The following is a 25,930-nucleotide window of genomic DNA, read 5'->3' on the forward strand; positions in this document are numbered from 1 at the left end:
GAAACTAGCCGGATTGTCAGCCAATTGCAAGGCACGAATCTGTATAGACAATACATCAGTCACACTCGAATCTATGTACAATGTAAAGTTTTCAATTAACTGGACTCTACATTAAATTGGAATGCCTGCACAAAACCTATGCAAGCATAGGAGAGCATGGGAATGCCACTCAAAAAAGCCTGAACCGAGATTCAAAGCCTAGTGTAGCTTTTAACTCAAGTTAAAAAAAAAAAAAAAAAAAGAGTAACATGAGTATTTCAACTGTTAAAATTGAGTATTCAATTTGTTGTTTTTGCTATTGAGGGACAACCCCCTCTGGTGGCCAGCGTATGTATTTCTAGTAAGCTTTTTTTTTTGCTATGCGCATGCGTATTGGTCTAACTTGCAAAGTTGTCCGCTCGGACACGACCCCAGACCCCTGCACAATCTTGGTTGTTCGCTGTACGTACCAGAAGTGAAGTACGAGGAAAAAAAGCATCATGACTTGGAGGTTTGTATTTTGGTCTCGATTTTTTCATGCACCTTTTAAAGGGGAGATAATTCTTATGTTTTTTTTTTTGTTGTTTTTTTCTCAGGATATGTGCAGCCTTCCTCTTTGGAGTCTTCCTCAGTGGACTGAATGCATCCAGGTACTGTACTGCAATTATTATTGACATTTTGTCAGAAGTGACACTTAAGTAGATTTATGTTAAAATAAAGTACTTTAAAAAATAATCAAGTACAGATTGAAATGTACTGTTTCAGCAAGAGAGTATATTTCTAAACGTCAAAATACACTACCTGTTTTGAAAATTGAGAAAAAAAGGAAAACTTCACACAAAATATGTAACTTCTTTTAATTCCACTAGTATACTAGTAACAAATACGTTACAGTTTGTTTGTTTGTTTGTTTATCTGTTATACATCATGTCATAGGCCTCGACAGTTGTATTTTGGAAAACTAACAAGTAGAAAGTATGGATAACTTGATTTAAAAGTGGAAAATCATAAAAAGAAAAGAAATACTTAAGTAAAGCACTGATACCTGAAATAACTACTTGATCACAGTAACAACCTATTTGCAGTTGCTAACTTTGCCATTTTGTTGTACATGTTTGCAAAACAATATAATGCTGCTGAATATTCCCATGACAGACCGGTATTAAACCAAGAACTTTCCAACCTTTTCAACGAGCTCTGGAGACTGGATACGAATCGAATGACGCCTGGTGTAGATTACACCGTCTCTGTTCAAGTATGTAGACTCCACTGTGATTTTGTTTTTTTCCTATGTTTTTTATTACAAATACATGTTTCATTTTGTTTGTGCAAGGGTCGAGCCGAGTTTGTGAGCCCTGGAAGTCAGATTGTACTTGATCATGCTTCTTTGCCGCTTTTCTCCAATGTCAATGAAGTCAAGATGAGGAACACCACCACCATCTCCAGTTAGTGCCAACTTTGATACCATCATATTGGGTCAAAAGTGTGAGCGATGATATTGATTCTAGTTTGTGAAAGGAAATTGGGGTCCATTAAAAGTCTAATTCTACTGTATCAATGACCCTTCAGGGCTTTTGAGGTTGCTGGATAACTACGAGAGGTCCACCGGCGTGGCTGAGCAAGTCACCGCCGTGGAGCGGGTAGAGACCAGCCGGTTCCTGGACGCCATCCTAGAGACAGAAGTCATGAAGGTACGGTTCATATATGGTTGGATGGTCTGTCCATGACTTCCCATTAGGGCTGAGTTTTGTGACCAAGGGCCACATTTGGTTTTTAAAATGGACCAGGCAGGTCAATTTTAGATCAGGTTAAAAGAGTTAAAATTAGATAGTATGTAATCAGCATTAATAATAAAACAATTTTGGAGGAAATAGCTAAATTCATGCAACAAATATTACAGAATGTTCTTTTTGGCCTTCTTGAATGGCTTCATGGGTGAGGCTGCAGCTGTTTCAGCTTTTCATTGGAAACATTCCTTCGCACACAGAGAACAGTAAACATGTGGAACATCTGTGTGCAGATGCTTCGTTCTCTCGGCCTCACTGCAGACTGGACTCGTACCAGTGCTTGAAGAATTTGTGGGAGGGGGCTGACTTTCGCTGTCTTTTTTTTCTTGTTATGTAATAGCGCTTGTTTTTATTAGGGTCTCGATTTAACTGAAGCCCATCTCAGTCGAGATTTATTTATGTATGTAAATGTATTTTATTATTTGTTTATTTATTTATTTATTTATTTATTTATTTGCAGCACACTCACAGATATCTAGTGAGTAAAGGACAGTCTTCATCTAACTTGAGACACTTTAAGAATCAGCTGCTCCTGATCTGGTTTCACCTCTACCACAGACAGAGGAACACTGGGTAAGAGCCTAATGACCTCGTGCATATTTTAAGACAGAGTGAATTTGGATGCTTTATGTGGAGTAAACGAAGGTATGTCGAGATGTCATTCAATCCTGTAGCTGTCTACTCTGTTGCCTGGCTAAAAAAAACAAAAAAATTAAAGGGACACCCAAAATATTTGGAATCTACAACTCATGTTTGGAATCGTTTTTGCAGGCCTGACTCCTGCGGCTTTGAGCATGTGTTTGTTGGAGAGATCAAATCTAGCAGTGAAATCACAGGCTTCCATAACTGGATCCAGTTCTACATGCAGGAAAAGGGCAGTCTGTTGGACTACAAAGGCTACAAGGCTAGACAACACGACTTGGTACGTCACAATAGTCTGTCTCTCGTCGCTATGGCCGTCACGTGACCAAACGCTCGCATCCCTCTTAGCCCGACGAGGACGACCATGTCATGAGCCTCCAGTTCAGCTGGCACAGCGTCCTCAAACCCGTGGGCAGCTCCTTCATCGGCACCAGCCCCGAGTTCGAGATGGCCCTCTTCACCGTTATCTTCCTCATGAACACGGAGAGAAGCACCACAGTACTGGTCAACATCGACCAGTGTCAAATGGAGCTGATGGTCGTCCGACACGGACGCTCCCTCGGCACCGCCTACCCCAGACTTCTCAGCAGCAACAGTAGACACATTAGGCAGCAGGCGTAATGATCTTCTGATTTTAATTCAGCTTTGCTTTACAGCGTCCCACTGAGATGGTATAGCGCTTCTCGGGAGACCAGGCCGAACAATAATAAAAATAAATCGACTGAAATGTAATGTGTTATAATACTGATTTAACCATTAAAGGTTTAGCAATAAAACAAGCATGTAGGCTTTTCTTTTTTTGCTTATATTTTCAGTTCATTCACAGTAACAGCACATTTTTGTGAACATCACTTGCTGCTTACTGATTCATTTTGTCACATCTCGTCCCCAGCCGTGTCTAGGTTGTCATGGTTTCTGTCTGTCTGTGTATTCGCCCCTCCCTTCCTGTGTCAACTCACAAACCATGTACTAATCACAGTCACCTACATCTCGTTACCTGTCTCGTATTTAAGTCCTGTCTGCGTGTCGCTTCCGGTCGGATCATTGTGTTGTTGCCGTCGTTATGTCTTGATGTCTCCATGTCCTGTTGTTTTCTTGTCTCACGTTCAGGTCAGTCAGTCTAGTTATTGTTTTGTTAAGTCATGTCAGTTTGCCGAGTCTGTCTTTTGAGTTCCCTTCAGTAAACCCTGGTCCAAGCTGCATTTGGTCGCCCTGCTCCAGCCGATCCGTGTGCTTCAATCCCCATTCAGTGACACGGTACAAGTGTGAATGGTTTTCCGGAAATGTGTTCTATGGTAGACTGGGCAACCAGTTAGGGTGACCAAGAAGTTTACCTTAAATCAACTACGCTAGACTGCAGCTCCTTGAAATCCTGATAAAGAGACACAGAAAATAGATGGCGTTTTGGTGAATGCACCATTTGTAAGTCGCAACATTTAACGTCGGGTATTTCTTTCAAAATTGCCAAAAGGCAGTATATGCTAGTATACATAATGTGTATGTACATATCCATACATATCTATCATTTTGTTTAATTGTTTTAGCAACACTATTGCAACTATAAAACGGCTTTGCTGCAAAGATTCTCGTGTTTGCGCGAGATAAAATGAAATTGTCGGTGCAAACATGCAGCATGGAGTTTGCATGTTCTACCAATGCTTATTTTCTTCCTTTTATATTTGAGATATATTTACTAGAATTTAGGGCACTCAAAATGAAACTTACAGAAATCATTTGTATGATAAACAATTTATCACTGGTAGTATTTAATTGACTGTTCAGTCAGGTAATACAATTACTCCAGTTAGAGAATGACGTCATTACCACGAGCACAATCACCTTTGGAGAAGCACAACACTTGATTGTCTTGAGCCAAAAAAAATCATCTCAAATTGCGATATAATAAAAGGCAGCATGCAAAGGCTTAATGTCATTTGATTTCCAACAAAAAAAAAACAGCGTGCCATGTTCTGTCAAATCAATTTCATACAAATCAACCAGGTAGACAATATTTTAGTTTGACGAACCAACCCAAATATTAAGTCTTTAGTGTTTACTGGGACGAGTATAGAATCTAAGCGACAGAACCAAATATTCTTAGACACGTATTCCTAAAAATACTTCTTAAACACAAATATAATAATCAGCAACCAGTGTGTAGTTCATGTTAAATATGAGAAACAGTTGGGACCTTAACAGTCCTGACGAACAAACCCAAAAACATGTACTGATATGACAACTTATGATATGACAGCTTTTCAACATCTGGAAAGTTTCTTCCTTAGAGTTGTTATGTTATGATATTCATAATCCCTGATTTAGGGACTATGGAGTGTTGAATCATAAACATAAATCCGAATTTATTTAAAACTGAATTTATAGTATATCACACTAAATGAACACAAATGTAAAAGGCCACAGAAGCTCCTATAAATCCAAATTATATTTAAAATTTGGGGAAAACACGATTAAAAACTGTTAAAAATATGGACCGATTTAAAGATCAAATCTGAATGAAGTATATGCTATATATCCATTCACCTTGCTTTGCCTCCTTGATCAAATTAACTGCACTCTGAATGTCTTCTTGGACAGCTAAAGGATTCAGCCGTAAACATTCTGACGATACAAAATTTATTGACAATTTCTTTAATTTAAAAAAAGTACTTGGGCAGCAGCCATTAATTAGATAACACGAATGGATGTTACAGGAGGTTAAAAGGTCACTGCTGCGCCCACGTTTGTACACACGAGCAAATGACAGAGCAGCGCAAATGTCAAGATGAACAGCACAATGGACGAGACGAGTTCTTCTGTATGTTGGCAAACTTGCCGCAGTCTAGAAGAGCACCTTCTTGATGTAGGCCACGGTGGAGACGTTGAGCAGCATGTTGACGTGCTCGTTCCCAGGAAGCTCGTGCAAGGTGACCGGCTGTTTCTGCCTACCCACCCAGCGTTTGCACTGCATGGCGCTCAGCAGGTTGACTGTCCCATCGCCCTCGCCCATCACCACAGTGGGATCCACGTCGGGGAACTTGGAGTTGTACTGGAAGGCTTCCGAGGTGGGAACCCCCGAGCCGTACAAGCAGTGGACGGGCACGCCCGGGGGTGTGAGGTCAAAGAGCAGCGACTCCGTATCCTGACGCATCAGCCAGCCGTCTTCGAAACCGAGGTCAAAGTATAGTCGCTTGTAGTCCATCACGGTATAGTTGATGGTGGGGGTCTGGATCAAAACCTACATACGGATGGATCAGAGTATTAGGTTGGTAGGACTTTTTCTCTGGCCAAACAAGAGTGACACCATAGGCAGACTCCCAGAATTCTCATTCTTTCAGGTCTTTGTCTTTCAGGAAAATGTGGAAAGAACTTCTATTTGCTGTCATTGTATTGACTGTCATTATTTTGTTCTACTCTTAAGGTTAACTTCTGATACCTGATGGCATAGTTGAGGTATTTGTGTCGGGTGGTGTCTCACGAGTCAACCGCTGTGTTCACGGGTTATAAGGAATGCTTTAAATGTTTTTACGAGACTGACTTATTTTCCATTACGCCCTGTGCCATAGAAGCAGATTGTTGTGACGTCGTCGTCACACAAGTGTGGTGAGTTTTACGAGCTCAAACGATTAATAAACAAGCGTGCACACCTTATCTTTAGGCCAGGTGTGGGAATAAGGAAGGAGCCAAGAGGTGGACACGGCTGTACGTTGCTGAGTGCGGATCTTCAGCGGTCTGATGACAGGGATGTTGTTATTGTCGCCTGCAACACAAACAGAAAAAGACACCTTTGAGGAACTGGACGGAGACAGAGAGGAACAAAAGGAAGGAGAAATGTGGCTTAGTCAAACCGTGAGTGGTGTATTGAATCATCATGTGTTGGGTGGTGTCACGAGTCAATAATTGATTTTTTAAATTGTTTCTTTTTTATTCTCAAACAGGCAAACCCAGTGAGTATTGCGAGCGGTTCAAACTGTCATAGTGGTCTGGTACCACCCCCCGCCCAAAAAAAAAAAAGTGTACGGTTTCTTCTCTCACCAGAGGTGATCACACGCAGTGTCTTGGCCACGCCAGCCCACGGCGCTCCCAGAGCGATGAACGCTTTAATGTGTTTGTCTTTCCAGGCTTGAGGTTGCTGGTTGAGGAAGTACAATGTGTACATGTTGCCCATACTGTGGGCAATCAAAACCACGGGCCCGCCCGCATTCGTCGCCATCTCCTCGATCATTTTCTGTAATGCCAGGAAGTAATCCTTGTTCTCATCTGTGAAGAAAGCAATGAGGCATCTCGGAAGTCAAAATTGAGGAGCTGATGGGTAAGTTGCTCACGTAAGTGTGTGTGTTGTGCTTACTGGGTGCTTTCCTCCAATCATAGGGGGCACCTCTCACGTCATCACCTCGAGTGTAGCCCCAGTCCACCAGTGCCTGTGCGATATTAAAGAAATACATCCCTAAAAAGGCAGAAGAGGGGACAAGCTGCTTTTAGTGGTATGGAAGCATTGGTATCTTTAAGGGCATTTTACTTCAAAGCAGTCAGTTCATGATGCTCAGAATTTAAGATAGTGTTTCCTTGTTTAAAAGCCACAGTGAGATTGTTTTATTAAATCGTCAAGGAAAGACAATTGATGTTTGACAAATGCAATGAGTTGAGTATATCACATCACGCTTATCAAGATTGTCGCATGTGATTAAGCAGCACAGACAAACAGCTCAGTAATGCGATCACAAATCAGTGTGTTTGCCTGTGTGTGCGTGTATTCAATACTTATCACAGTCTGACAGACTCCATCAACGTGATGCGAAATACATCAATATAAAGTTGCAATATTGCCCCAATGCCCTTTTACAAAAACAATAAGACACTTGGTTTTTTTTGTATAAAATAACATAACTGCATCATTTCACGAAAAATAATAATAATTTTAATTTGTTATAAAATAACAAATTAAGGCAATTTCAGCTACAGCACATGATGTTAAATGAACTTTCTTTGTTTACACTCGTGCAACAGTTTACCAGGTAGCCGAGGTGGTAAATCTGGCCGGGTCCAGAAAGTAAAAACGCTACCGTGGTTTGGCTTGCAAGCTCCCTGAGAAGAGGTTCCTGTGGCTCAAGGCAAACTGTGGCAGGCTTTTTGGTTTTCTGGACCTGAATTTGCCACCTCTGACATATTACAAGGACAACCGCAACATGTTTCATCAGTGGACGTCTTGTAGGCTGACAATTTTAGGCAAAAGCAAATATGGCCGCACATAACGTTCTTTCTTGTGGTCCAGCCATTCATTTTATATCACGCGCACAATACTGTTGATAAATGATGACTGTTTTTGTGACTGTTTAAGACCGGAAGCAAACTTTTATTCTTCCACACTCACCCACACCACGTTTACTAGGGTCCAGATACTCCATCGAGGATGTCTGGCCAAATCCCGGCACGGTGATGTTCACCCCGGGAGGCGATGAGGTGGTGTGTGTGGTTCTGTTGTAGATCAGCCTGCAAACACACACAAACACACAATGTGAAAAACAAGCCCTTATGTAGGTGTTAGTTCCGCATTTGTGGTGAAAGACGTCACAGGAAGACAGGTTGACTGCATTTGCATCACCTTTTCTGGCCACATGTTCCGTTTCTTTTGGCCTTTACTTCTGTTTCTGATTTGTGCTACTACAAGAAACATAGTTTCCTGCACAGCTGGACTCAGATCTGTCTATGAGCATCCATCAAATAAAAATATCTCTCAACTAAAACGTGACTGAAAATAGAGGAGTTTGCAGAATGTTCTCATGAAGTACACAAATATCAATTCCATCTGCAGTATTTGATGCCGTTGTGAGAGACAAAAACATTTAAAATAAATAAATAGATGAGTCATACAATATTTTATAGCGGCACCAAACAAATGTAATGCAAAATGGCTCTTTTGAGGGACTAAAAAGTTATGAAATCATAAACATTCTGAATAATAATATTCATTTTCTGCACCCCTGACTTACATACTTGTTTTTGGCTTCACCCATGCGTCAATCAAAGTGAACCTTGACACATTCAATGTTGATGATTTACCCTAAAAATTGAAATTGTTTTAGAATGCATGACACAGCAATTCCAAGATTACCGATTAACCTGCAACGGGAAGGTTGCTAAGCCTCACACATGCTTTCTTTAATAATCTTAAATAATCATTTTAAATGTAGTTTTTAGCAGTTTTTGTGAATGTATTTCCAAGTGTTAAAGATTGCCTTGAGCTTTGTTTGGATCAGCTCTCGTTGGGAAAAGTGACCTTTGGAAGGATGAATGATTTGTGTCAACAAGACCAGCACAGCTAGGGCACATACAACCATTCAAAACATGTTTAGAAATCAATTTGGAATCTTCCACTTCATCTCACGAAACAAAAGTAAAGAAAAGCAGGATGGTCAGGGTTTAAGTTCCAAACGATCTGAATTGATTTATATTTGGAATGGAAATTTGGCAATTTAAAACGACATCAATTATAATACGGGGGAGGTGGCATCAACCTTAATTCTATCAGATTTTTACATTTCTTTTACCCACACAGCACTAGAACATGAACAACACTGAGAACTGCGTGGAATTGATTGTGTAGAACGCCAAATTAGTGTAACCGGTTTAATTTGTGGCATCAGAAAGCTGGTAACACAATTTAGTTGAGTTATCAAATAAATTTTCCATCTTGACATCCCAGTCATCCCATGCAGCATCCCAAACATGCTTTTTTTTTTTGCTCCATTTATGTTTTTAGGGGAAAAGAAAAAAAAAAGAATTAAACAACAACTCGTACTCAAACAGCTCATAATTTGGGATACTTGCAAGTCAAGGTACCAGTATACTAATATCTATTAAAGAATGAGTGCAAAAGCAAGAATTTAGGAAAGTAAGCTTTGGATAACAGCATATTTGATGGATAGGTACCATACCTTATGTTGTCCATCCAACAGTCAATGGCAACAGGCACAAGTTGCTCCAGGTTGAGCCATAAAGTAAAGAAGGAGTCTGTCTTCTTGTAACAAATGTAATGAACCACACTGGGTTTATCCAGCTTGGCCTCCAGTTGGTTTCCCAGGTCTCCCGGAACTGCAATCATCCAACAGACACATATAAGGTGTTGACAAAGCGCACTCCATATTTACAAAAGAAATGGTACGCAAAGGGCATATTATGATGATGCTTGTCAGTATTATGTCAAAAGCCAAGCACAGCAATATTTTTTTTTTTCATAGAAAAAAATATGAATGTTCAATGTTTTCACATTTGGAATTATATACAGCAGCAAGCAACATTCATTTTCACGCATGTGCAAGATCTTGTCTGAATTTTGGATGGTGCTCAAAAGATGTACTTTATCCAGCAGCTATTGTATCATGCAACGTGTTGTTTGGATGTCTCCAGCTACAGATCGTTTTCTGAGTTTGCATTGATATTTGACCATTGATGGCCATGAGTCCACGAGGCCATTTTGCCTCATAAACAACATATGTATTGTTTTGCCTCAAAAACAAAACATTGATCGTTCATTTTCAACTGTTAGCTAACTATCAGTCACATATATTTCTTCATCAAGAAAAGTTTGGTTTAGGTCAAAAAAAAAAATGGGAAAAGATTGGTTTGTGTAATAAAAAAAAAACCCTAATGTTGCGAAAGTAGTCTGAAACATTCCGAAACTAATTCAGTGGAGGAGGTTGATACATGAATGATTGCCCAAACTTCAACCCTTTACAAAAATGATGGAATCACGTACTTGTCACAAAACTAGTCCACTATTGCCTTTGCTCAGCCCATTTATGTCATTGAGTATATAGTTTTTTCCCTTAGTTTATTCAAATGTTTATCTACAAAAAATTGCCCCTTTTCTCTCATGTCTGTGATCTGACTTTTTTTTCCTACAAATTTAAACAACTGAATGAACATCCTCTGAGACTGGTGAGTCCCCCCCCCTTTTTTTTTTGCCAGTTTTTTTTTTTTTTTTTGTGCTTATCAACAATGTGTAGCAGCCAGACAAACTGTTACCCTGACCTCATGTCAACAGAATAAGTACACACGAGATAAGGTTTCCACTACTCAACCACATTTGATCAAGTAGGTACGGAGAACAAGGAGGATAGAATGGTAATGGTGTTTAAATTGGATTACTGTATAACAATGCAATGAAAAGAGTCACATGACGTATCGTGCAATTAAATGACGGGATTGGCTCAAATTTCCCCGAGGAATCTGATTGGCTGCATAAAAACTGTCTCGTGATAGCTCTGTAAACAAACGTCTCCAAATATAGAAAACGAGATGTTTTAATTGCACCTTTTAATTCTCAGTGACTTTGTCTAATACAAATCGTAATGGTACGAAATGCACATAAACGTTGGACGCAATCCGTCGAGGCTATATGCAATAAAAAGTGTTAAGAAAACGACTGGAGTCGCACTTGCACAGTTCTACGTGATGCAAATATAATTGTAAAAACGAGTGGCGATGTCAGCTTAAAGTTAGTCGAAACGATTATTTTACAAACCTAGATCTGTTAGTGCTTGCGCAATCACAAAATGTTGACAGGATCCGAAAAGAAAACAACAGAAATTTTCCCTCACCCCTTTACTGTTTGGTAATTCTCTCGTTCGTCAAATGTTGACATTCAACAGTGGTGTAAACAAACCCAGTGTAAAGCAGGGAAGTAGAGTAAACACTTACTGAGGACCACCGGAGGTCTCGGAGACTGGCACGGCTTGTTGCCCGCACATTTCCCCACAGGTTTGCAGGAGCTCCTTCCAGAAAACAGCCACAATAACAAAGCGACTCCGAGAAGCGAGAAGGCGGTTACCCGCGGTCTACCATCCATGACTTCCGATGTCTCATAGCCGAAGAGCCATTACGCTTTTCTAACTTCTCCTGTCTCGTTTGTCGACCCTTTAATAGTTGGTGTTGTTTGCGTAGAAGATGAAGATGATGATGAGGCGGTCACGAGATTCAAAGCAGAAGGGAGAGCAATCTCATCTGGTAACGCAACCTCAGTCAAGGCCGAAGTCATCGAGCTCAGATGAGTCGAACCGTAACGCTGCTTTTCACTCCCTCACAAAATCTACATTTTGGGTTTACAGTGGATAGCACAGTAAAACTGGATGGGTTCTTTGGTAGCTACAGCTACAACACATTTAGCATATTAAATTATTAAAAGCTAATCAAAATTTCACCCAAAAAAACCCTCTAAAATGCCAGTTAAAAGAACATCTTTATTCACAACAAAAGATCATATGTTGAAAAGTTCAACGTTCAGAGTACTTATTTTGTTTAATAAACTTGAGGTCGGGCATGCACAATTCATTGTTGCTGCTATTCCCAGGCCTGCTACACGTGCTTTTTAATCAATATAACTTGAAAATAGTTTGCTATATCTGGCCAGACCTGACATCAACTTCTTTAGGCAGCTCTGATTTCCCCTCTAAAATTTGCTGAATTTGATTGAGCACCTTTTCATTGAATACAATATCCAAGTGTGGCAACCCCCTGTATTCCGTAACATGCACAGGCTTCTCCTGCTGCCCGGCCCAATTTTTGCAAAGACTCATGCTTCGGCTGCCCACGGAGTCATCCCCATCGTCGTAAATAAAGTCTATGGGGTCTGCGTTGGGAAACCCCTCATCGTAAATATACGTGACTGGAGTGGGTAGTCCGACGCCGTACATACACCACACCTCGACACCAGGTGGGCGGAGATCAGCAGTCAGGTTCTTTGAGTCTTCGCTCATGTACCTGAAACCAAGCAAATGTTAGTCAGCTGTCAGATAGTTGATCTGATTTTTCCTTGGATGAATGTGTCAGGCATCTCCAAATCAAAAAGAGAATATTTCACAATACAGATGCATATGAAATCAATTTTGGTCAGCAGAACATTTTAAACTAAACTGGAGTTAACATCGAAAAATGTCATGTGCAGTATGAATTTACCAGCCATCCTCAAAATCGATGTCTTGGAAAAAGCGCTGGTAGTCCTGTGTCGTGTAGTTAAAATTTGGTGTTGATATGAAAACGTGGTCCTTTGGCCACGCCTTCTCTGTTGGCAGCATCCATGGATTCGTTGTAGTCATCCTTTGCTCCTCTCGGATCTTAATGTTGGAAATCATTGGGAGGCCGTCGTTTTCTCCTAAAAACAAAAAAATCAAAACTTGGTTTTTAAACAGAGCCTGTACTACACTACAACATATGCCATTTATTTCTGTGGTGTGCATCACATTATTCAGACTGAAATTTTTGAGTGACAAGGGAAAACACTGAAATGCATGCCATCCAGTACCTGATCCCATGACTCTGAGTACTTTAACAGCACCCGCCCATGGAGCCGCGAGGGAAATGAAGCCCCGAATGTACTTGTCCTTCCAGTCCTGAGGCTGATGGTTAAGAAAGTAGAGGACGTAGTGGCAGCCCATGCTATGTCCCAATAAGTAAACAGGCCCCTGGTACTGTTCATACATCTGTTCTACCAGCTCCTGCAACTTCATGAGATACTCTGCGTTCTCATCTGTCAGAGGGCGAGAAAAGGACATCTACATTCATCCATCCATCCATTGTTGTTGCACAGACTCCTGTTTTTATTATTTTTTTGAGAACTCAACTTCACAGCTTGAAATATAATTAACATTTTTCAAATTATGTTAAAAGTTTTTCTTTAATTTTCTTAAAACTCTCCAGTAGCACAGGTTAAATTTGACTTGATTTGAAATGAGACAGCAATAAAAAATAAAAGTATTTAAAACTGATAAAATTATTAAAAGTGGGGGGGAAAATCAATGAACAATTTGAGACAGGTCCTAAAATAAAATACCTTTCTTAAGAAATTAGTTATTTGGCTAAAGTAAGACGCCTGAGCCACGAAAAGTCCACCTCTGCTTTCGTCACACAAATTCGTCAGTCGACTGGTGCGTTCAATGTCCACTCACAAAGTAAGCCATCTCAAACTTATGTTGAAAACAGCCATGACTAGTACTTTAGTATACTGCAGCGGGGATGTGAAAACATTTTATAATTTATTTAATGAACCAAAATCAGAACAGTCGTAGGGCCAGCTACTCTGGGAACCTGGGCGTATTTTTAATCTGCAGGGGCAGTATGGTTGTTTTTTGTTTGATCTGGCGGAGCTGCTGCTTAGAGAATTGGATGAGCAGGAGTGAATGGAGAACACCAGTTTGGGGCATTTTGGATGAAAAATCCTAACCCTAACATTTCCAAAAAGATGATTTAGATATGATATGGCTCCTTTACGTCATCCATACTCTCGGGGCATGGCTACATACAAAGTATGTAGCTCATTTTTAAATACAAAGTAAAAAATAACAGTATCAAATGCCAATATTTTCTGATGATCATCCTACAACCCTCATATAATTGATATAGTGTGGTCTATGCCATAATGTTTTACCACTTACTCGGCGTTAATCTCCAATCATACGGGGCTCCACGGACAGTCTCATTCCGAGTGTAGCCAATGTTGACTAAATGCTGCACCATAGTGTGAAAATAACCTGCAAAACACAGAGCATCTCGTAACTGCAATATTACCCTTATGGAAATAAATACATCTCACAGTTTCATAATAATGCACACAATCCATTCATTTCTTTTTCAGTCTGTAGAGTTTACACAACATCACTATAAATGTTGACGTATGCTCTACAAATGTCGGTAGGAAATGTGATTTTTTACGACTTTAATCTTTATAAATATCCACAATTTGACCAACAGATTCATGCATCTCACCAGCCAATTTGCTATTGTCGAGAAACTCAATGGGATAGGTTTGTCCAAACCCTGGCACCCGCACCTGCACCCCTGGCGAGTTGAATGATCGTCTTGCTGTCCTGTTGTAAACAAGTCTGAACGCAGACATGTGTTTCAGACATTACTATAAACACACACACTCTAAAAGGACTCAAGCAATAAAAATCACATGAGAAAATATCAAAATAATTTTCCAATGTCATTGATCTCGGGGAAGCAGCAAAAAAATCATCAACTATTTTCCGATTGTGTGGGCAGAGAATAGATGAAACGCATATGGGTCAGTGTTACCTAATGTTATCAATCCAGCAATCGACACCAATAGGCATGAACATGTTGAGGTCAATCCACAAGGGGAACCAGTGATTTGTTTTCTTGTAGCACATCCAGTGGGCCAGCTGCTGCTTGTCTATCTTAGCTTCCAGACGGTTGCCCAAGTTTCCTGGAACTGCAAAAACAAGTCTGAGTCTCTGAGATGAGCATATAAAACACCCAGTGAAAAACAAGTCCTGTTGAGACTCCAATAACATTTGTTTTGCTGACAGTGTAACAGAAAATGTAGAGGATACAAATGCAACACCGTGATAGCATAGAGTGCGTTCAAAATGTACATATTAATCAACTAATGTAGTTCATTTAGTTTAAACTCATGACTCAACATGTAAATGAACAGCTTGGTCACAAACATCTAGTCAGTGTTGAGGTTTGTTTCACTAAACAAACAGCTGTGTGGGCCCCAAGCTCACAACGCTTACCTCTGGCACACTACCACCCACATGATGTCCAGAAGGTACCTTATGATCTAATCTAATCTCTTTACAATGGGACCTTCAAAATGGAACACCTGAAAAGTAGTGCTATTTGAATTTCAATTCTTCAGATTCATAGACTTGTGCATTGGGAGCATCCTAAGGGTTGTTTAAGCTTTTCTATTGACTTCTTTCAGAGACAGACATGCATTTGATTACTGTACTGCATGCATGATTTGGTAAACACATTTATAAACATTCAGTTAATATCCATTGATCCATTCTCTGTATGGTTTAACCTCACTCAGGTCAATGAATAATTGATCATTGCCATCTCTAATTCCAATAGTATTGCAGTGATTTCCCTGAGTTCCTGCCTGACTTCCTGTTTCCTGACATTTTCTGTCTTGAGGCTATTTGAGGGCAACAATCTTGCCATGAATAACAAAAATCAACGTGCAATAAATGAGACTCCTCAACTCATTTAAATTGACACCAATATGCCACAAGATAGTGGCAGAGCACTATTTTTATCCAAATGCAACTCCTCAACTCACTTCAACAAGTATGGACAATGCAAGTTAATAAACACTCTTAAAACAGTGGTGTCAAAAAATAAAATAAACAATTTGGGTTAAACATTGGACCGACACAAAAACAAAATGATCTTTTTTTTTTTTATGGGTTGGTTTTTCTTTTTGCAAAATCACCCAAAATCAACCCAACTTTCTGGGTCGGTTCTATTTTTAACCCAGCGGGTTTAAAGGGGAAAGAAGGAAACTATTTTGCGTGAAAACACTTTTTTTTAAATTGTGCCAAGTTCTCATACAACTGACAGCATGAATGGATTTTTACTTTTTATAAATGCAGTACATTTCAGCGTCCTGTACTTTTCACAGTGGAAGGTTCACTTACCAATGATGAGTGGAGGTGTGATGTTGCTATGGTTTTGAGGTTTCAGATCGGGAGGGAAGACAACATTGAGGACCCAGAAACAGGAGGTGTGATGAAGCCCCAGCAAAAGTCCAACAGTCAGCAAAGGCCAACTTTGTCCTAGGAAGCCCATTGTTCTTTAGTGTTCTTTCTTCCGGCTGCAATGTTGGCCGATGTCTCCTCTAGGGCTTGGCAACACTGCTGGCAGGGGCTTGGTTGGAAAAAAAAAAACAGGGGGAAAAAACTGAGACAAAAACAAAAAAACTAAAAATAAACAAAGTTAATATAATAACTGCAACCTTGCGAACAGTTTGTGGGCAACCTTTGTTGTTCTGGTTTGCGGGATGGCTGATGAATTCAACTGTGGCTTAATCACACACACACACACCTACGCACGCACAAACGCATACGCACGCACAAGGACAAATAAAAGAATGATGTTTTCATTGCACTATTGATTTTCACCTATTTATTTACGCACTGTTGGTTCTGACAAGATTACGGGAAAAGAATAACGTAATCCGTCATTCTACAGCAGTTTATAAAACTTGACATTATAACTTACTGAAGACGCAACGTGAGGAAGGTGACTTGCAGAAGTTTTAATGCGGTACTTGCTGTCCCCTTGGTAGAATGAGTCCAAATGACAGTAGAGAAGAGCGTGTGAACCCTCACCACTTTCCCCGTAGCTGCTGTTGCCTTCAGGGTACTCCCAAAATTTCCCTTTTCATCAATATTCGTGCGTGGACGTGATTCAGTAGGACGTTTTATTATGTTATCCAGCGTGTATTTAACGCTCAATAAATTTCTGCTGATCACAAACTGTCTTTGAATTACACATTTTAACCTCAGTGCTTACCGACCGTGTTCTGTGCTCTCCCGTTGATTATTTACACACCGATGCACAGACGTGAGGTTACTACAAGGCAATAACCTATGGTTTATGTTCGGCCACTTTTTACGTAGGCTTTATATGACCACTATAGGGCATTTTCTCCCGCGTGATCATTAATGGCAAAATTGATATAATTGATCAGATTGATTATCATAATACATGAATATATACTAAATTGAAGTTTTTGTTTTTTTAAAGGAGAATGTGATTACTCTTGATTCAGAAAATTCACACATCAAATATATATTTCTGGATCTTAGATTATTGCTCTCACAAAAGTGTGTGCGTGCGTGCGTGCACGCGTGTTTGTGAGCGTGTCCCTTTTCAATGTGTCGTGCTGACACATTCAATATGGCGGAAAAGATGACGTATGCCGGCAAACTAGGAATCTGCAGCCTTATTTATGTCTATGCGGGGCATCGTCAGTCGGTCTGCGGTAGATGCCAAAGCTAACTGCGAGCATCCTGGTGCTACAGGCTGAGGTTGAGGCTGTACCCATCAACATGGTTCAACTTGTGGGTTCCCTCCGAAAGGAGTTGGCTGACTCCCTCTCGACGTCCAAAGTGTTAGTGGTGGGAGCGGGAGGTATCGGCTGTGAGCTGCTCAAGAACCTCGTCCTCACTGGCTTCAAAAACATCGAAGTGGTCTGTTTGTTTGCCTATTAGCTTAGCCGGCTAGCGCGCTAAGTTCTTTGTGAACAGAATGGCTAGCGTGCTACCATGTGAAGTCTTTGTGCAGCACTAAACCACCAATGTCTGACTTTTATTAGAAGACTAGTATATTCAAGCATGTTTATGTTTCGCTTCATCTTGTTGTACTGAACTGGATGTGTGGGAGCAATTACGTTCGTAAAATGTACGTACACACCGAGAGCTAGAGGTATTTTGGCGCCATTAACACGACTGTTAACTTTAAATGACGTTTGCGATGTCTTTATTATGATTATAATCAACTTCAAAGTTTAAGCCCCAAGTATAAGAATGACAGGTCCATTGAACGGAGGAAACGTGGTTCATTATACCCAAGGAAAAGCATCCCTTTACAGATGCCATTTATTTACAGATTAAATTCAAAGCTAATTACTAGTCGGGCTTGCATGGAATTTCTTTTGGGTTCAAAGTGGTAGCATATTCCTGGATGAGTATGAAATTACTAATTTAATCATTCATTTAATTCATAAGTACAATGAAGTTGTAGACAGAAGAGTAATTCATTTTCAAAACAAAACATTTAGATTGTCAACAGTTTATCCGAACACTGGGTGGCACCCACGTAAAGAAGAAATGCGACATGACACCATATCACAGTGCTCTGCAGGGTGCCGTAATTATTTCAACATTTCCCAAAAAATAAGTAAAAATTGCCCTAAATAATAGACATGCTTGTCTACATCATACGTTGCTCCCTGGTTCACTCTCCTTCGTGTCTCTGCCCCCAAGATCTTGATCCGGTACTCAATAGTAGTTGACCTCTCTCACTCTGTCATTTGTGTTTTTCACGTTGTGTTGTCATCTGTATAAATTTCCTCATATCTATGTGTTGAGATGATTTAAGATGTTGCTGCATGCCATTTATGAAATAATTTATCTTTCAGATTGACCTGGACACAATTGATGTCAGCAATTTGAATCGCCAATTCCTCTTTCAGAAGAAGCATGTTGGCAAGTCTAAAGCACAGGTAAGTGGCATCTTGAGATACCTGCCATAGTTGCTGGATTTGTGCTCCAGTAACTTCAGATTGTGTGTTTGTATTTGTCAGGTCGCCAAAGAGAGTGCCTTGCACTTTTGCCCCTCTGCAAATATCACCGCCTACCATGACAGCATCATGAAGTAATTGTCTTTATTGTGTATCCATTTTGCTCCACAAATACCATTTATGCAAATTATAGATTTAAAGGGGAATTTTTTTTTTTTCTTCCAACAGTCCTGACTACAACGTGGAGTTCTTTAAAGATTTTATCCTGGTGATGAACGCTCTGGATAACCGAGGTGGGCACGCCTGGGCTCAATGGTGTGTTTTCCAACTTTCTCAAAATGATGAGGATATTAATTGACTTTTTATGTTCTCAGCTGCTCGCAACCATGTGAACAGGATGTGTTTGGCGGCCGACATCCCTCTCATTGAGAGCGGCACAGCAGGATACCTCGGACAGGTTACAGTAATCAAGAAGGTGCTCACTTAATGAAGATATGCTGTTCCAATATCTGCTGTTGTGTTGTCAAATGGAAACATGCAAGCAAGTTTATGTCAAAGTATCCTAAAATAGGACATTCGAACAGTGCAGAAAAAATGCACAAACATAAATTGATGATGGTTCACTAACTGGTTTGTGCCTTAAAATGTCATAAAATAGTCAAAACTATTGATTATTAAATATTGATTGAACACAAAGGTCTGCTATCATAAATCTGTGAATATTTACAGTTGAGAGGCTCAAATTTTGAGGGTTTTGACAAAATTTAAGGAAGCCATGCCTAACCAATTAATCGATCAAAAAATCATTACTATAATTGATTAGTTGTAGATCAATTAATACACTTGTAGAATTTAGTTTAATACTAAAGTCCTTTTGTTCACCTTTCTCCCTCAGGGAATGACTGAGTGTTATGAGTGCCAACCTAAACCCGCCCAGAAGACCTTCCCAGGTTGCACTATAAGAAATACACCATCTGAACCCATTCACTGCATTGTCTGGGCAAAGTATCTCTTCAAGTGAGTCTCATTCAGCTATCAATGATGCATGACTTTTGACCAAAACAAAGGTACTATATGCTTATCATCAACTATTGAATGGGTGACCAAAGGTGTTCTTTTCCTTTGTTCTATTCCAGCCAACTGTTTGGGGAGGAGGATGCTGATCAAGATGTGTCTCCCGACACAGCCGATCCAGAGGCTTCATGTGAGTTGGAGCTAGAGATGCACCGATCCGATATCTTGATCGGATATCGGCCCCGATATCAACAAAATAGATGGATCGGGTATCGGAAAATACAGCCGATCTGTGAGCCGATACTTTCCTTAATCTATTGGGACGCGGGCTACGTCATACGTCAGCAGCACGTGTGCCGCATGCCACGAGAGTTTTCTAAACAAACGCAAACATGGAGCGAACGTTCGCTTCTCTTCCCCGGGTTGCTAAGCGGACGTCAAACCCTGCGCGTTCGCTTCTCTTCGGGTTGCTAATGGGACGTCAAAGGCTGCGCGTTCGCTTCTCTCCCGAATGGGGGGGGCTAATCGGATGTGAAACGCTGCGTGTTCGCTTCTCTTCCGGGGGGGTGTTAATGGGACGTCAAACGCTTTGTGTGGCGGGCTCCATCTAGTGTGGAAACTGAGAAGCTGAGCTCAAGCTTCTTGTGCGGGCCATATTCAATTATGTTTTCAGAATTTGCTGCGGGCCAATAAAAACTGGACCGTTAGTTTGGACACCCCTAATTTAGAGCAAAGAACTGTGTAGTCTGCCTGATGCCATTGCCTTTGGTCTTTTCTGTTCCACATGTAGAGTTATGTAGCTTGTTAAGTTTGAACTGGACTGCCCCTACACCTGTCTATGGACCCCGTGGAGGCTATTTTGTGTGTTTTGGGGTGTTCTCTTGTATTGAGGGGTGCTGGTTGGCCGCTGTTACTTTTTTTCCTTTGTCTTTTAGCTTTGTTTTGCTTTGATGGCTTTTATCTTGAGCACTTTCTGCCTTTCTTTGTGGCACCGTTGTGTGGCAGCCTTATGAGAGCCTATTGAGTTGCGCTCATGCCATCTGTGTGTCTTTTGTATACCCACTCTGTGGTATGAATACGGCTGGGGCCTGAATTTCCCCACCCCTGGGGATCAATAAATATACAATCAATCAAGTCAACCATAATATCGGATCGGTATCGGGTATCGACCGATACGCAAAGCCACGGCATCGGTATCGGTATCGGAACTGAAAAAGTCGGATCGGTGCATCTCTAGTTGGGGCATTTCCATTTTTAACAACATTCATTAAGACACGTTGATTCATAGTGACTCTGTTGGGTGGTTGTTGAAAGCCTCAAGAGAATGCGAGTTTTCGAACTTGAGAGTGTGAAAATTGTGTTGTGCAAAACAGGGAACCCTGAAGAAACGGCAACTCGTGCCACGGCCGCAGAAATGGATGGAGATGTCAAGCGCGTGTCTACCAAGCAGTGGGCACGTCGCAATAAATATGATGCTATCAAACTCTTCAACAAGGTACCAACTATTAGCCATGCAACGAGCAAACATTGACTGAAATATTCACAAGACGCAGCTAGAGTAATATCTTTGTCCACATAATTTGGTTCTTCTCTATTACCTGTTTGGTTTGGTGTAGTATTTAGTAGAACCAAAGTAAGGTAGTATATCAACTGTGGAATGCTAACCTTGCTTCAATTAAAGTGAATTGAGTGTCACTGCTAATCTGATCTCATTGGCTCTGTTCTCCAGCTTTTCAAAGATGACATCATGTACTTGTTAACAATGGACAAGCTGTGGAAGAAGAGGAAAGCTCCTACGCCACTGGTCTGGCAGCAGCTGGAGAACGCTGGTGTGTTGATAGCTTTTTGGGCGAGGGGGGTGCACGGATCATTCAGGTAGCTGTTGCATTGATAGCTTTTTGGGGGTGGGTCACGGATCATTCAGGCAGCTGTTGTAACTCCCTTAACCAAATATATGAAAATACTACATGGTGATGGTGTCTTTCAGTGTTCTAAAACACTGTGTGTTAGGGTGACTCTGGTATTATTTTGCACCCAGGGTGCCCTCGGGAGGAGTCCCCGAGTTCAGGTTTAAAGGACCAGCAGGTTCTCGGTGTTTGGGGCTACTGTAAGCTATTCCGAGAAAGCGTGGAGACCCTCCACTCACTGTTGGCTGAGAAAGGAGACGGTGCAGAGCTCGTCTGGGATAAGGTAACGCATTTCCAAATAGCGTTCATATTTTCACGTTTGTTGTGAAATACATTTGACATAAAACTTGCATATATTTAAAAACATTTGGATGCATCAAATAAAAAACAACAACTGCGCAAACAAACAAATTGCGTTCTTACCCTGGGTTAAAATGTATTTAGACCTATCAATGATGAAATAATCTCAAATTAAATCCAAATAGAATTTAGTTAATTCAGTAAAAGCGTCTGATTCCTAACGGAATTAACAAGTTGAAGTTGTTAGGTGAAATAGCTTGTAGTTGTCTACATTCGTGCACTTATCTTGGTCTTACTACACAATAGCGCACATTACATTCTCCAATTTTGAAATTCACTGTTGCTGTTTTGCATGACTTGTGTGACAATAGTCCCTGCTTGTCTTGTCAGGATGATCCTCCTTCCATGGATTTTGTTACTGCAGCAGCAAACCTCCGAATGTACATCTTCAGCATGAACATGAAGAGTCGCTTTGATGTCAAGTGTAAGTTGGTTTCTTTTTCTTTTTTTTTTTTTGCTTCCACGTGGCACTCTCTGGTGAAGAACATATGCTTTTAACTGGATTTGTTGTACCAGCCATGGCAGGTAACATCATCCCGGCCATTGCCACAACCAATGCTGTCATCGCCGGACTCATTGTGCTGGAGGCACTCAAGATTCTGGCAGGGGAAATGGAATCCTGCCGCACGGTTAGTTTGTCCATCACAACTAAGAACACTTGGGCCCACTACATGACTGTATTTAATGTTTGTCTTAATGGCGGGACTTGGGGAGCAAAGTATTTTATTTTTTTGTGGTACTGTAGGCAAAAAGTAGAAATCCACTGGTAGATGTTCCAAACCTGAGCTTTATAATTTATTGGAACGAGCCAAAACCTGTCATCCCTCTTACTACGGTGTCCTCATTACTCTTTCCTTAGTCACAAACAAAATGAGTGATCGAAGATTGTTAATATTGTTTTGTTTGTATCTCATATCCAGATCTTCTTGAACAAGTGTCCTAACCTCAGGAAGAAGTTGCTAGTTCCATGCATCTTGGACCCACCTGGGGCCAACTGTTTCGTGTGTGCCAACAAGCCTGAAGTGACTGTCAAAGTTAACGTCCACAAAACAATGGTTCTCTCTCTACAAGACAAGGTGATTGGTGAAGACAATGTCACTCAAAACCTAACAAACTAGTGCCTGTGCAAGGAACTCTTGATTAGTGGTTAAATATCTTACAGGGGGGTTTGCAGTGGTTTCGGTTTACAAGGTTCCTAATGGCACACAATGAGAGAGTTTGCGCAGCGACCTTGAATTATGGCATGTGGCACAAGAAGGCAAACTCAGTTTGCTCCGTACTTGATTTATATGTATAGCAGCTAGCCTAGTGTTTTTCATACTCCAGTGAAACCTCTCCTTAGAAACTTAATTTGTTCTGTGATCGAGTTTGTGGGTAGAAAAGTTTCTAAGGAGGAGCAATTTTTTTCCATAAGAATGAATACAAAAAGTTGGGAAAAATAGAACGAGTGCAGCTATCAAGGCTATAATGTGTTGGTACATACCTGGATTTAAATAATGTTTTGAAATTTCTATTCACGCTTTTAATACCAATGCAGGGTGTGGACAGACAAAATTATCTAAATAATTAGTTTGAAAAAGAAAATATTTTCTTTTGTTGTCAGAATATATTTAGGTCACTGATACTGGCAAAACTTGGTAGCTGGTTATCAATAAGATAACTGCTTTGGGGTTTCCCCATTGCTGATTGTATTTGCTGATAATGCAAAATCTTGTGTTCCATTTCATTTTTTTATCTTCATGCATTTTGTTGTTGTATGCAGATTCTAAAGGAGCGGTTCGGCATGGTAGCGCCAGATGTTCAGATAGAAGATGGAAAAGGGACAATACTCATCTCTTCAGAAGAAGGAGAGACTGAAGGTAAACAGTGTTGGTCCATTTTGTTCAAATGAGTCAAAGTGGTGCTGTTTTGAGCCATATCATTCCAATGAATGCACAAAACTAAACTCTTGACTTTTAATGTCTTGCTTTCTTGTATAATAGCCAACAACAGCAAATTTCTTTCTGACTTTGGGATTCGTAATGGCAGTCGACTACAAGCTGATGACTTCCTCCAAGACTACACACTCCTCATTAATGTGTTGCACAGGTATGACGCACCGCTTTAGTATTGTCCTTGTTCTTTGATTTAAAAAAATAAAAATAAAATTGTGTTTTCGCTGGTAGTGAAGATCTCGAGAGGGATGTAGAATTTGAAGTGGTTGGTGAAGCTCCAGACAAAGCACCCCCACCCCAAAACAACCAGGGAGAGGTGCACAACGTCGCCAACGGCAATAATGATTCAGCCCAGCCGTCTACCTCCTCTAAAGGTTGGTAACAATTTCTTTTCTTTCTTTTGTTCTTTCTTTTTTATTTCTTCCCATGTCTCAGATTTTTTAATTGTGATAATCAAATAAATGTAAAATAATGATGCCCACAACCATTTTTTGATTGCCTATTGAAAAAGAATTAATGATGCATGAATTTCTTTTTCACTTTATCTTTATCATGTTAGTAAGCATGTCCTCCACCTTTCAGTCCCAGCAGAGGACGATGACGTTATGGTTGTGGACTCTGATGATGATGCTGATGCTGAGGCATCGTCCAGCTCTGCAGCAGTCACAAGCGCCACCAAGAGGAAGCATGCAAATGCAGAATTTGGCGAAACTCCCACCAAGCGCCCACGGACAGACCAGTCAAGTGCAGAAGCAGACCATGATGATGATAATGATGACGACATCATCGCTTTGGACTAAATTCTCCTCTCGGTTCCTGGAGGATCACGAACTACTACAATTTTGTATCAAGGCAGACCGTAAACTTAAACACCTTTTACAAAGAGCATTTCTCAGCTTTTGTTTTGTTTCCTTCCTCCAGGCATTTTCAATACTCTCCCTGGTATTATCAGATGATTTTGTAAATACATTCTTAAAATATTTGGCTTTTTGTTATCGTTTGTTTCTACTAACTATAAAACAACATAGTATTCAAACAAAAAACAAAATATGTTTTGGTTTTCTTTTGTATTTCTCGAGACGTCAATTCTATTTCTCATGCTATGTAGGTCGGGTTATGTGCGTTGTCAACAGACAAAAGAAATACTGTTTGAACCAAAACCATTTTCTTTATATGTAATATTTAATAATATGATGGGAGAAAATCAGACTTGGTGGTGTTTTTAACAGAAGCGTAAAGAAATACAAGCTTCAGATCTGACCTCAGGTGGTACGGCATGAAGGCGATGTGTGTTACCTCTTCTGTACATCTGTTTGTTCGTCGTGGTATTGATGCCATCTGCAATGTCGGCAGTTCTTTGCCAGTCCCATATAACAATTGCGAAGCATTACAGCAGTGTATTATTTGAATTTAGCATTGCCGCCTTAATTGAGGGCTGAACAAGTGAGTGTTTTGAAATCGGAATGTTGCGTTGTCATCAGGGCTCTTTTAAGGTCACAAATGTTGGCCAAGCGTTCACCAGACTTTTGGGAAAGTATGCAATCTTGAATGAACCTTGCAAACTCTGACTCAAACGCACAGTTTACTACCTTTACCAGCAGTCGAAAAATTTCATCCCTCGCTGCGACGGCCTCTGATGATCGATCCATATTCATATTCCAAATTCACTCAGATCAATTAAAGTTACACGTTTGCTCTGGAGGATTGCAGACGAGATGTCTGCACCAGTGAGCTACCTATAAATACAAGGATTATTGAAAATGTCATACTTCATTGTGATCATGTTTGTTGGAAGGTCTTGAAAGACTTTTTGGACCAATAAACATAGAAAAGAGAAATTTATAAGCAGAATTTTTGTGTCTGTCTTTGTTATGGAAAGGCTCAAAGAATGTTAAGAAGAACGGTGGGTGTTCATTTTATCCATGTGACTGAATTCTTTGAGAAAAAAATGTAGTTTTATCTGATGACTTCTATCAGATGTGACAGTTGTCCAATCCGCAAGGTGTACCATTCTGCTAACATCAGAAGAATCTGTTTTGTATGCATTTATGCTATTCCAGTAAATATTTACAGTGTTAAAGGATTAAAATTCAGAGTTGTACAGAATGACAATAGCAACCAGGATGAGCAAGTGATAAGTAAGTAGCACTTCTCATAGAGGACTCAAAAGGTGTTGTGTGCTAAAGGTTTATCAGCATTATTGATGTTTTTTTCTTTATTTCATTTTGGACTACAAATTAAAAATTCAAGATATTT

At 40.3% G+C, this 25,930-nt stretch overlaps 4 protein-coding genes across 5 annotated transcripts; 2 read left to right on the top strand and 2 right to left on the bottom strand.

Annotated features, from left to right (window-relative positions):
• The first annotated feature begins 352 nt into the window (after positions 1-352).
• endouc (endonuclease, polyU-specific C) lies at positions 353-3,187 on the top strand. Its single transcript, XM_061282727.1, has 8 exons — positions 353-490; positions 576-629; positions 1,135-1,234; positions 1,313-1,424; positions 1,549-1,670; positions 2,227-2,339; positions 2,538-2,688; positions 2,757-3,187. Exons 1-8 carry the CDS (start codon positions 480-482, stop codon positions 3,027-3,029), a joined length of 936 nt encoding a protein of 311 aa, XP_061138711.1. The 5' UTR covers positions 353-479; the 3' UTR covers positions 3,030-3,187.
• Positions 3,188-4,157: 970 nt separating this feature from the next.
• Positions 4,158-11,444, bottom strand: pla2g15 (phospholipase A2, group XV). Its single transcript, XM_061282726.1, has 7 exons — positions 11,106-11,444; positions 9,341-9,497; positions 7,777-7,895; positions 6,754-6,852; positions 6,441-6,665; positions 6,053-6,165; positions 4,158-5,643 (listed from the first exon to the last, which is right to left on the bottom strand). The coding sequence occupies exons 1-7, from the start codon at positions 11,251-11,253 to the stop codon at positions 5,248-5,250; spliced, it is 1,257 nt and encodes a 418-aa protein (XP_061138710.1). The 5' UTR covers positions 11,254-11,444; the 3' UTR covers positions 4,158-5,247.
• A 186-nt stretch (positions 11,445-11,630) lies between these two features.
• lcat (lecithin-cholesterol acyltransferase) lies at positions 11,631-16,593 on the bottom strand. 2 transcript variants are annotated; one of them, XM_061282723.1, is made up of 9 exons: positions 16,434-16,587; positions 16,168-16,256; positions 15,851-16,079; positions 14,478-14,634; positions 14,166-14,281; positions 13,835-13,930; positions 12,706-12,930; positions 12,360-12,555; positions 11,631-12,164 (listed from the first exon to the last, which is right to left on the bottom strand). In XM_061282723.1, exons 3-9 carry the CDS (start codon positions 15,999-16,001, stop codon positions 11,801-11,803), a joined length of 1,305 nt encoding a protein of 434 aa, XP_061138707.1. In that variant the 5' UTR covers positions 16,002-16,079; positions 16,168-16,256; positions 16,434-16,587; the 3' UTR covers positions 11,631-11,800. The 2 variants fall into 2 exon arrangements, with proteins under 2 accessions (XP_061138707.1, XP_061138708.1); XM_061282724.1 differs by lacking the exon at positions 16,168-16,256 and having other exon boundaries at positions 16,434-16,593.
• A 572-nt stretch (positions 16,594-17,165) lies between these two features.
• On the top strand, positions 17,166-25,525 carry uba2 (ubiquitin-like modifier activating enzyme 2). The gene is made up of 17 exons (XM_061283446.1): positions 17,166-17,407; positions 18,358-18,441; positions 18,523-18,593; positions 18,688-18,752; positions 18,834-18,934; positions 19,355-19,476; positions 19,596-19,663; positions 20,847-20,968; positions 21,203-21,302; positions 21,512-21,663; positions 22,071-22,164; positions 22,257-22,369; positions 22,661-22,816; positions 23,503-23,599; positions 23,723-23,828; positions 23,906-24,048; positions 24,257-25,525. The coding sequence occupies exons 1-17, from the start codon at positions 17,204-17,206 to the stop codon at positions 24,472-24,474; spliced, it is 2,016 nt and encodes a 671-aa protein (XP_061139430.1). The 5' UTR covers positions 17,166-17,203; the 3' UTR covers positions 24,475-25,525.
• The last annotated feature ends 405 nt before the right edge of the window (positions 25,526-25,930 follow it).

The sequence above is a fragment of the Syngnathus typhle genome, linkage group LG7, assembly GCF_033458585.1.
Source record: "Syngnathus typhle isolate RoL2023-S1 ecotype Sweden linkage group LG7, RoL_Styp_1.0, whole genome shotgun sequence".
Classification (NCBI taxonomy): domain Eukaryota; kingdom Metazoa; phylum Chordata; class Actinopteri; order Syngnathiformes; family Syngnathidae; genus Syngnathus; species Syngnathus typhle.

Coding starts and splice junctions, on each gene's coding strand:
- endouc (XM_061282727.1), top strand. Junction 630..1,134: donor AGTGGACTGAATGCATCCAG/GTACTGTACTGC, acceptor TTCCCATGACAG/ACCGGTATTAAACCAAGAAC. Junction 2,340..2,537: donor CACAGACAGAGGAACACTGG/GTAAGAGCCTAA, acceptor TCGTTTTTGCAG/GCCTGACTCCTGCGGCTTTG.
- uba2 (XM_061283446.1), top strand. CDS start 17,204: ATGCCAAAGCTAACTGCGAGCATCCTGGTGCTACAGGCTGAGGTTGAG. Junction 18,753..18,833: donor GAACGCTCTGGATAACCGAG/GTGGGCACGCCT, acceptor TTATGTTCTCAG/CTGCTCGCAACCATGTGAAC. Junction 22,165..22,256: donor GAGTCGCTTTGATGTCAAGT/GTAAGTTGGTTT, acceptor TTGTTGTACCAG/CCATGGCAGGTAACATCATC.
- pla2g15 (XM_061282726.1), bottom strand. CDS start 11,253: ATGGATGGTAGACCGCGGGTAACCGCCTTCTCGCTTCTCGGAGTCGCT. Junction 6,853..7,776: donor CCCTAGTAAACGTGGTGTGG/GTGAGTGTGGAA, acceptor CTGCCTTTTTAG/GGATGTATTTCTTTAATATC. Junction 6,666..6,753: donor TGATTGGAGGAAAGCACCCA/GTAAGCACAACA, acceptor CTTTCTTCACAG/ATGAGAACAAGGATTACTTC.
- lcat (XM_061282724.1), bottom strand. CDS start 16,001: ATGGGCTTCCTAGGACAAAGTTGGCCTTTGCTGACTGTTGGACTTTTG. Junction 14,635..15,850: donor CACACCTCCACTCATCATTG/GTAAGTGAACCT, acceptor TTGTTTTTGCAG/TTCCAGGAAACTTGGGCAAC. Junction 14,282..14,477: donor TGCTGGATTGATAACATTAG/GTAACACTGACC, acceptor GTCTGCGTTCAG/ACTTGTTTACAACAGGACAG.